The sequence below is a fragment of the Littorina saxatilis genome, linkage group LG16, assembly GCF_037325665.1.
Source record: "Littorina saxatilis isolate snail1 linkage group LG16, US_GU_Lsax_2.0, whole genome shotgun sequence".
Taxonomy (NCBI): Eukaryota; Metazoa; Mollusca; class Gastropoda; order Littorinimorpha; family Littorinidae; genus Littorina; species Littorina saxatilis.
In genome coordinates, this window is record NC_090260.1 from 35926595 (window position 1) to 35938050 (window position 11456).

The following is an 11456-nucleotide window of genomic DNA, read 5'->3' on the forward strand; positions in this document are numbered from 1 at the left end:
GTCAGTGTCTGGTCCTGTTGTTCTCACATTGATGCATCATGAGTACATTATGATTAGTTTTTTTAGGGCATGCTTCAACTACAGTGGAACCTCCCTTTTAAGACCTCCAAACATCTGAGAAAACCGCGTCTTACAAAGATCCTCTACAAAGGAGGGAGTCTTAAAATGGGGGGGTAATTTGAAAGAGGTTATGAACAGAAAGTCTGAGAAAACAAAGTCTTAAAAGGGAGGGAGTCTTAAATTGGGGGGTCTTAAAAGGGGGGTTCCACTGTACCAACTTGTGTAAGTCCATGGAGTTTGTCAGATCTCCTTCTGCTGGAATAAACTCATGGGAATAAACTCATGGAACTATCCTTGATTTTTGTTCTCCTCAATGTTACTGTGGGGACCGTGTGCATGGTTGAGGAAGAAAGAGTGCATGTCAGGCTGAAGGCTAGGATAGCTTGCTGAATCACAGGACATGGGCATCCCATGTCTGATTATTGCCGTCTATAACGCTTCTCAAGGCAGGCTGAGATGGGATTCAGTGGAACTACCCATGTCTGATTATTGCCGTCTATGACGCTTCTCAAGGCAGGCTGAGATGGGATTCAGTGGAACTACCCATGTCTGATTATTGCCGTCTATAACGCTTCTCAAGGCAGGCTGAGATGGGATTCAGTGGCCACTACCCATGTCTGATTATTGCCGTCTATAACGCTTCTCAAGGCAGGCTGAGATGGGATTCAGTGGCCACTACCCATGTCTGATTATTGCCGTCTATAACGCTTCTCAAGGCAGGCTGAGATGGGATTCAGTGGAACTACCCCTGGACACTGTAGCAGAAACGGAGCAAACTATGTAGATGAAAGAGGGGATTACATTTTTCTCATTGAAGTGATGCTGGAAAGAGCGGAAGTGCTCATGTTTTTTTTTAGGAGGAACTTGACTGCAAGCTTCATCAATCCCTGAGCCTAATGCAGAATATAGGTAACATGATTGTACACTTGTAAGTGAGAGCAAGGTCACTACCTTCTTCTTCTTCTTCTTCTTCTTCTTCTTCGTTCATGGGCTTAGACTCCCACGTTCACTCATGTTTTAAGCACGAGTGGATTTTTACGTGTATGACCGTTTTTACCCCGCCATTCAGGCAGCATACGCCGATTTCGGGGGAGGCATGCTGGGTATTTTCATGTTTCTATAACCCACCGAACTCTGACATGGATTACAGGATCTTTTCCGTGCGCACTTGGTCTTGTGCTTGCGTGTACACACGAAGGGGGTTAAGTCACTAGCAGGTCTGCACATAAGTTGACCTGGGAGATCGGAAAAATCTCCACTCTTAACCCACCAGGCGGCAGCGACCGGGATTCGAACTCACGACCTCCCGATTAGGAGGCCGACGTCTTACCACTGCGCCACTGCGCCCGTCAAGGTCACTACCAATGCAAAGAGATCAGCTGTGTGATTCACCTCGCACAGAAAGTACAATGAAATAGAAAATGTGATGCCCAATAATTTGAGGGATGGGAATGGGGTAGAACTGAGAAACCTTATTGGGAGGAAAATTCAGGACCCTGAGAAATTCCATAATTTGGACATCAAAAATGGCTATTTCATGTGTTTAAATTGACAGAGCAAGCATATTTAGCATGGCTATCGATCCCGTCCCTGAAATGTATTGTTTGAATGATTGTTTCAGGTTCTGGATGACTACATCCAGATGGGTCTCTTCCCCAAGAGTCTGTTGACAGGAGACTTTCAGTACACTCCCACAGATGACCAGGAGGATGAAGAACACTGACAGTGACATCAGCCACCCTCCCTCACTGTCCATAGACTTCCCACCCCACGTCTCCATCCCTCGCCTTAGACACCTTAGACTCCCATACCCACTCCTCCACCCATCTAATGCTAGACTTGCCACTAACGAGACCCCTAACCACTCCCTAGACTCCCGACTACTCTCCTCCACCCCTTTCTCAAGACTCCCTCGGACGCATATACTCCCCTTGCAACTTTCTAGACACCCCCCCCCCCCCCCCCAACTCCTTAGATTCCCTACCCACTCCCCCACCCAAGAATCCCATCTCCACACCTCTGCATAGACACAACTACGCCTCCTCCTCCTCTCCCCTCCTCCTCTCTCTCCTCACTTTAAAGACTCTTCCATCCATAGACTCACCTCCCTTTTTCTTCACTCTCTCCTCCCCACTTCCCTTCCCACTCCCCCTCCTCTCTCTTTAGACTCCCCTCTGGCACCTCACTTGTGATCTTCCCTGTTGTGGCTCACCCAGTGTTTCAACCACACGCAACACTGCAAACCACTTGCCACACTTTGCGTGGCCATGTTGCCGTCATCACCATGCAGTGCCACCACCAGTCCTTGCACTGCGCATTGAATAGGACTGCCCCTGCTACAACACTAGACGTACACTTGACGTCCATTTTCGCACTGAACACCAGCCTCACAAAACAACATTTACATCATACACTGGTCAAAAACTAATCACTCCAGCATCAGAAGTATACCGTGTGTAACTAGAAACACCATATCACAGGCAACGTGAGTTCACTTTCACCTCGCAAATGAAGACTAGTTTTTGTATGCTGGTGAAAACTGTACACGTCAGGATCTTCTTCTTCTTCTCGTTTGCTTACACTTCAGGATGAGAAGCACACTGTGTGCATGTAGGAACGCTACACACGGTAGATCACACGCAATGTGTCTTCACTTTTCACCTCACAAATGAAGACTAGTATTGAACACTGGGGAAAACAAAACACTTCAGGATGAGAAGCACACTGTGTGCAGCTAGAAACGCCACACACGTTATGTATATAACACATGAACTGCAAATTTACTTTTCAGCTCATTACAGTCTTCCCAGAAGCACTTTAAAACGATAGTCCAAGCTTGACACCTTCCAACCCTGATTGAAGCTGAGTGCTTAACATTGATACATTTCAACTTTGTGTAATGCTCATTCCATAATCTTCCTACAGTCTTTAAACAAGGCGACTCCCTAGTCTCTGTTATCTTGTTTGTCCTGTCCTAGAAGGGGGGCAAGTTGCATGAGCTTGATGAGCACTAAGCATTTTGCTTAGTGTTAAGATTATCATTATGGCAATAAGCGCTTCTGCTAGAGTTATGACCCTTAGTTTATTTTGCAAGTGGACGCCAGTGATAACGGCCACAGGCGCATTGCGGTGGTGTGCTTTGTCTGAGACACACACACACACACACAAACTTTTACTACGACCTGTGCCTGTGTGTCCTCTATCGTTTGCATCCTCTGACAAAAAGCTGTATCCTTTAACAGAAGCGCTCATGGCTACCACTGTCATCCTTGTACTAAGCTAGAGTTCTGAGTGCTGAGCAAACCCATGTAACTGACCCCTAGTTTATCTATACTATTTGTGTATTTTGCATTGGTGTTGAAATATTTTGCTGTTTTCCACAGGAATTACTTTGCAAAACTATGACTATGGTTAGTGCAGAACTAAATGAAGATGATTGAAATGAAACGCATATTTTGAGTTGACCAAGGCAAAGTGTGTGATGAGATTATCACCGAGAGCTAAATGAATGCAATCATTTGTAAAGAAGCAAGGCGAACATTTTGTGTATGTTTCATATTTGTGTAGAGGTAGCTTGAATGTGTGGAGGAGGGAGTCATGTGCCAAACAGTGGACACTGCCTTTGTGACTTGACATTGCCTTCTTCAGCAAACCTTTTGTGTTCCTCCGTATTAGTGAAGAGTGGTATTTTTTTAACTTGCAGTAGGACTTATACTTTTACTGCCTTTTCTGCCCAAACAAAGGCAGCCAGAGAATTGAAAGGCCTTTTGAGAAGGAACAAGTGAAGGACAATCAGACCTGTGGTTACCGTCATTATTTTATTGACTTCACAATCATCATACACACTGGAACATTGGAACAAGTGTCATTTCTTAAAAGGTTACAGTAACAAAAGATTAATGTAGACCTGTTCTTTTTTGCTGTTGAGAAAGCAAAGAGTGTTCAAATGCAGGACAGTCTTATTATATCATCAAGGGTAAAAACTGTTGTAAACACCAGTCTGTTATTTTCACAATGTTAGAAAAAAGACGATGTAGAAGTGCAATCCTTCTCATGTAAGTGATCATGTTGACAAGCACAGATGGGGTTCAGGCTGGGTTCAGGCTGGGTTCAGGCTGGGTTCAGAGCATCCTTCAACTTAAACACATTCCAAACATGAACATCCTGGCTGCTTCCTGTGCAGAGTGGCGATTATTTGTCAAGTTACAATTCATCTCTGCCTGGGAAGCAAGACAGGCTGTTGTGTATAAGTTTCTTCTTCTTCTTCTGCGTTCATGGGCTGAAACTCCCACATACAGTTTTGTGTGTGTGCACGAGTGGGATTTTACGTGTATGATCGTTTTAACCCGGCCATTTAGGCAGCCATACGCCGCTTTCGGGGAATGCATGCTTGCTTGCAATTTTTCGTGTTTCCATAACCCACCAAACTCTGACATGGATTACAGGATCTTTTCCGTGTGCACTTGGTCTTGTGTTTGCATGTACACATGAAGGGGGATAAGGCATGGGAATAACATTTTATTCTTATACATATCACCTCTTTTTTTGTTTAATTCCCTCTGAAGTTCCAGACTGTTACAAGCATGTTTTGTGTACATCATGCAAGACAAAGTTTCATTTCGTTAAAATGATTCTGCTTTTTTTTTCAAGCTATGCTTGGTCATGTCACTGGTAAAGGGTGTGCACATTTATGCTGATTGAATGTAATATATCATTGCTTATGATGTACATGATTTCAGCAACTATTTAAAGAATCATGCCGTGATTTGTACACATGCGCTTAATTTTTTCCCAGTTTTAATGTTGTAGAAATGAATGTATTGGGGAGGCGAACAATTTATGCCACTGTTTTTGGTGGTTATTTTTTGGCGGTTATTATTTGGCGGGGAGTATAGCTTTAAAGCCTGCAAGTTTGCATGAAGTATAATTTGTACCCCTTCACTTGAAGATTTGAAAGTGTTATACTCCTACTTGACTTTGTGTCATTTCTGCTTTGATGAAGTCCACTGGGCATCAATTTGGTCTTTTAGTGTTGTGCATTTGTAATAATGTATGTAATGTGTACCAAAAAATAGCTTGCAAGTTTTGTATTTTCTGTGATTTGTGTGACTCTAGGCAACTTGCCTTTTGCAAAGCTGCATTTGAGGGTACCTGAAGATGAACATTTCTCTGTGCTTGGTGCACTTGTATTTGTATGTACACAGTTGTTATGTATGAATCAAAATAACACAAAAATAGCCAAATTGCGCCACTGAATTAATAAAACAGAATGCATATATGAACAGGGGTTCCTGGGAAACTCTACCCCAGGAAAGGGGACTCTGTTTTGATTGTATGCAATGTCATCACATGAAGGTTGTGTAGACTTCTGTCCCATTCACTAGCATGTTTCAGCAAGTATTTCTTGAGAACCGTGTCATTTGAAGTGGTATGTGTTAACTGTGAAGTGTTAACAGCAAACACAACACATGTGTTTAGCTTTGAAAACTAACATGAAGAGTTTTCTGGATTCCCACTGGGTGGTTGGGAGACACCACAAGAGCCGATGTCCAAATGCTGAGATGTAAAGCAATTTGTATGAGTTCTTGAAACATGTTTTGAAGTTTTGAGAAATGATGATTGCCTCCCACAGATCTCACAGACTTTTATTGGCCTCACTCATTAAAAAAACCAAGAGACATAAAAATCCAGCCGGCCCAAACTGAAAGATTTTCAAAACCAGAGATGGGTCGGGTCATTCTACTCGCTTCAAAAGATGGTACATGTACTTGTGCTTTATTTTTTAACGAAAGTAACAATATTCCTTTAAGAAGGATGCATCAAAACACATTAACTTCATAATGTACCAAAGATATTCTGACTGCGTTTCCTTTCCTGGGAGCAGCTTCTCCTCAGTTCCCCCTGATGAGGTCAAGGCTTGGATTTTGTTTTTTTGTTGTCTTTTTTTTTTCTTCTTCTTTTTTTGGGGGGAGGGGGGGGGGGGGTGTTGAAGGCTGTGAAATTCTGTGGGTCTTAGCCTACTGACCATGTGGATTCTTGCTGTTGCCTGATTGTAACTTTGACGGTGCATTCCTGTGTCCAACATTTGCTGGCAGAGAATGCAATTTCCATGGTGGGCTGACTGAGGGATGATGACTTGGTGCCAGTGTGAGCATTCCATTAAGCTGTCTGTGTTGTCTGCACAGGGGTACCTGCCATGAAGGGACACCCTTGGGACCAGCAAACAGTGTATTGAACATGTCATGACATGTATAGTTTGGTCCAGATACAGTGGAACCCCCCTTTTAAGACATGAAAATCTGAGAAAAGCAGGTGTCAAGGATTGGTGAGTGTTTAATTGTTCATTTACAGTGAAAAAGCAATCCTAAAAGTGATGGGGGGGGGGGGGGGTGGTGTCATTCTTAAATCGGGGGTCTTAAGAGTGAGGTTCCACTGTAGTAAACATAGAAAAGACAGAAGGTGTTCTTTCTTAGGAGGTGCCCTTTCCTTGGAAGGGCCTCACGTGGCAGGTGCCACTGGACTTTTCCCTCCATATTTGTACGCTAAACATTGCTCATCATACCTGTACTGTTTGTATTTTGTCTTCCACAACCTGTTTGGTCGCTAATTGTTGCTCAACGCTTGTAACATTTGTGTTCAGAGTATTATACCATGAACCCTTTCAGTGGTGAAAACACAGTCCCACAATAGAGTACATATTTTGTATCCTTTTGAACATTTTATTTTGAAGTTTGCAATAATCTTAAGTGGAACCCCTTTGTAGTTAGACTATGCATACATTCGCACAGAACAAAGTGACAGAACAATCAAACAGGTTCATGGTCCTAAATGTTGTCTCTGTAGCTTTACACATCTCTGTTGTGAGCAAGGTTTTTCTTTTTCTTTTCAAATTTTTTTTATTTGTAGATTTTATTGTGCGCCAAATCCGATGAATATTTACATACTTTTGGTATTAATTACTGTATACATTGCCCACAAAAAACATTTATGACACACACACACACTTTTGTAAAACCGGTTTAATAGGGGTAAATAATGTTTCATTTTATTGGTAAAACTTCGATTTTGTATTTGTCCGTTGAAGAAACAGTCACTTGTTTCCTATTTCCGTGCTCTATTGAAACAGAGAATTAGTTGTTTTAAATAGGGTGGTTGATTTTGGTTTCCCATATTTCATGGGAGTAGACAACCATTGACTGGTTGCCTGTGTTATTTTTGTGATGGATACCTTTTCAGGAAGATTTTTGTCTATCCTTGCTCGGTTTGGATTTCTTTTCTTGGTGATTCCCTTGTACTTACTGTTACTTTATGAGAGCTGTACTGAATTTTTTAATTTTATATGTACATATCGTGTTTGTTGTTGCTTTTACATTGTTGTTGTTAAGCCAAGTGATTTTAGACTGTTATTCTTTACTTTGTTAAAATAAACTTGTATAGAATGGTATAATAAGTGTAAAAAAAATTCAAAGGAACCATTAATTTAATCAATGCTTTTAGCAGTCTGTGCATGTTTGAAGCATGTGCAGTTCTGTATTTTTCATGGTGAAATTTACTGTCATTTCTTCTAATGTGTGTATGTGTTCTGATCTCTGTCTCAAATTTCTTTAATCAATCAATGAGGCTTATATCGCGCATATTCCGTGGGTACAGTTCTAGGCGCTCTGCAGTGATGCCGTGTGAGATGAAATTTTATACGGCCAGTAGATTGCAGCCATGTCGGCGCATATTTACCTTTCACGGCCTTATTCCAAGTCACACGGGTATGGTAGACAATTATTAACTGTGCCTAAGCAATTTTGCCAGGAAAGACCCTTTTGTCAATCGTGGGATCTTTAACGTGCACACCCAATGTAGTATACATTTACAGTCAACACACACACACACACACACCAGCTATGAGGAAGGAGTTTCTACCATCAATGTTCAGTACAGTTTCAACAAGTATTTGCCTCATGAATCTTCTGTTTTTATTGCCCATATACATGAAAAATATGATTTACCCTGCAACATTTTATCATCTGTAAAAGTTTGGGAATTCATAAAATTAAAACGGAGGTTTAATGTTCTCATTATGCCTATAATCAAATGTAGGCCTGTGTATTGTATCATTGGCTTTTTGTTCAAAATCAGCTTTTGGTGATTGTCTTTTGGTAGAACATCATGAGAGAGGTTTTCTTACTTCAATATTCAATTCTTCTTGTGCCAAACGAGTTGTCCCAATATAAATGCCAGTTTCATTTTCTCTCTGAATTATAATGTACATTTACAATGTATTCACTACGACTACATCACTCCCCCCCCCCCCCCCCCCCCCCCCCCCCGCCACACACACGTTCTACGGTCCCCAGTGCTTACATTTTAAGATGTTATGATGGTTCAGAGCTTCCAATGAACTCTTTTGTGATATCTTTTGGTCCCACAAGATTAATTTAGATTTACCAAGCACAATGTTATTTTGCATATAGCCCCTTAACTACCGAAAGAAAACGAAAGTGAAACTAGAGTTATACCCCAGAGTGACCGCCCTTTGCAGGTGGCGCCAGCAGTGCTTGGCGCCAAGCGCTGTCAGCTGGAATGCGGCACAGGCAACGCGGGCGCGCCACTTATCACTTCACCTCTTTTCGCCGACGTGTACACATCGTCAGTGCCTACGCTCCAGTTTCCTGGATCTCTACCGGTTTTTTCGTCAGTGATTCTATGGCTTATTCTTCTTGGAAGAAAATAAATAAAGAAGATTAAGCCTCCTTGTGTCTGTGTCACGGTGTTTTCCCTACGCTTTTGGTGTGAATACCGTTGGTTTTCTTGTGATCTTCACACGCGACCGGTGTCTTCTTGTTCAGGGAAGTGAAAATTTTTATTTTTCTATTTTTGATTCAGCTATCGTCTGCTTGCTAGCTTTATCTTCTTTCCTAGTTCATTCACGTTATAATTATGTCTGGTTCTGATCAGAGCCGGGATAGCACGGGACGTTGGGCCCCCAGCCCTTCCCCTACTCCCAACGCTCTGCGTAAACGTCGTTCCAAACAAAGGAAGTTGGATCTCCTCCAACAAAGGTTGTTGAGTGCGCCGATTTCTGGCCGCTCGACCCCGGAGCCCCCTTCCCCTTTGAGTGGGGGCTCTGAGGTTCAACTTTCCCTCTCTCACCCGCCTTTACGGAGTGAGACCCCCTCTGGTCTACTAGTTGGTCCCGGGGGGCAGGCGGGTGGTCTGGTTTTGACTGACTACCCCCCTCCCCCTGGTCTTCAGGGTCAAGGTCCGGACCAACTGCGGGGTCAAGTCACGGAGGCTTTGGAGGCGGTCTCAGCGCTCCCCTCCACTGCCTCCCAGCTACCTGCAGCGTCCTCCGCAGCTCTCTCTGCGGCCTGTCAAGTCCTACGGGACGCTGGTTTCCTGGGGATTTCATCTGTCCAGTCACTCGCAGCCCCTTGCGTGATATCGGACTTAGATGGCCTGGTCATGTCGGTTGATCGTTCCTCTCCCAATCACGGGGACGCCGACCGGACCACGAGCCTGGACAAGGCCCGGTCAATAAGCCTGGACGAGTCCGCGGCCCGGGCCCCGTGTTCTCGCGGGGCCGGGGCCGGGGCCCGGGCCGCTGGCCTGGACGGGGCCCGGGCCGCTGGCCTGGACGGGGCCCGGGCCCCGTGCTTTGACGGGGCCCGGGCCCGGTGCTCCGACGGGGCCGGGGCCCGGGCCGCTGGCCTGGACGGGGCCCGGGCCGCTGGCCTGGACGGGGCCCGGGCCGCTGGCCTGGACGGGGCCCGGGCCGCTGGCCTGGACGGGGCCCGGGCCCCGTGCTTTGACGGGGCCTGGGCCCGGTGCTCCAACGGGGCCGGGGCCCGGGCCGCTGGCCTGGACGGGGCCCGGGCCGCGGGCCTGGACGGGGCCCGGGCCGCTGGCTTGGTCGGGGCTTGGGCCCCGTGCTCTGGCGGGGCCCGGGCCCCGGGCCCGGTGTGGGCCCCGGCCCGGTCTCCGTGCCCCGACGGGGCCGGGGCCCGGGCCGCTGCCCTGAACGGGGCCACGTTTTGGGACAGCTCCCGTGCCGCTCCTCCTAACGGGCCCTCGGCCCGGGACGGTTCTAATGTGGCCCCCCCTCACGGGGGACATACCTCACAGGCAGTGACCTCCTCGGTTCTGGCGGGCTCTGGTTTTCACCACCCCCAGGACTTTGATTTAGGCCTGCCTTCCGCCTTTCGGGAGTTCGACGACATCTCGTCCGAGGACGATCTGTATCCCGATCTTCAGCCTCCTAAGGTTGCTGACACATCTTCAAACAGTCTTCTTTCGATGATGTCCTCATTCAAGGAGGAACTTTTTTCTCTGAGGCGCTCCGTCCAGGGTCAGCTTGACTCTCTCTCCTCTGCAGTCCGGGGAGGAGGTTCCGGTTCTATACCGTCAACCACACACTCTGAGAACCCCTCGGCTCCCCCGGCTCCACGCCATGGGTGTCCTCCTTCTCCTCCGCTGGCTCTTTTTGAGTCAGAGGAAATTTCCCCTGAGGACCCGTCTGCCGACAGGTCCACGGTGACAACCACATTCCTCAACCTGTTGGCGGACAAGTTGGGAGACGGGGCGTTTTCCGAAGGCCAGTCCTCTAAGGCTAACGCTCGGGCGGCCTTCGACTCCATGCAGGGGGGTCCCCTGAGTGACAGGCGTTCGCGCCTACGACTGACCTGTCACCCTAACCTTCGGTTGGCGTGGGACCTCGTGCTCCAGTCTTTCCGGTCTAATGATTCGGACAAGACTGGCAGCACTGTCCCCCCAGAGGCCCAGGACACTGCTCCCTCTTTCCCCAATCCTAGGGATCCTTTTTCTTTCCCTAGGATGACTTGTAGAAGCGGGGGTCAGTTCGCGTTCGATGCTAGCACCCTCCCTTTTCAACACACCAGTAAGGCGGTGGGTGCCGATAACGAACCCTTTCGGGGCTCTGCCCCTGCAGTGTCCTCCTTCGCTTTGACCCCGTTGGCTTTTTCGCATTTGGAGGGGGTTGTCAGCGACTCTCTTCAATGTCTCTCCAATGCATGGCATTGGTCAGACGCTGCCATCAACTCGACGGGTACGGTGGCCTCCGGTTCCAACCTCCGGTCTGGTTTCACGCCCCTAGACCAGGTGGACGGTAACCAGGCCGGACACGCCTTTTCTGCCCTTAGGGCCGCTATGACCTCTCAGACGGAACTTCTCCTCCGTCTCAGAGCACAGCTGCTCGCGCTGTTCCGGGACGCACACCTTAAGTCGTCCTATCTCTCACCTGAGGAACGGCGTTCTTTGCGGAACACCCTGACCACTCCGTCTGCACTGTTTAATCCCGGTACTGTCAAGGCCGTGGTTGAACAGTCGCACAAGCGGCGTCAGTCAGATTTCTTGGTAGGATCGCGGACGTGTTCTGCCCCTCCTCC

At 46.9% G+C, this 11456-nt stretch overlaps 1 protein-coding gene across 1 annotated transcript in view; it reads left to right on the forward strand.

The window, feature by feature from the left end:
* The window catches only part of LOC138950952 (dTDP-glucose 4,6-dehydratase-like), a 39605-nt gene extending 30801 nt beyond the window's left edge, over positions 1–8804 (forward strand). The window contains exon 11 of the mRNA XM_070322668.1: positions 1682–8804. Within this exon, the coding sequence (XP_070178769.1) occupies positions 1682–1783 (102 nt within the window). The 3' untranslated portion in view covers positions 1784–8804. The remainder of the gene's footprint in view (positions 1–1681) is intronic.
* The last annotated feature ends 2652 nt before the right edge of the window (positions 8805–11456 follow it).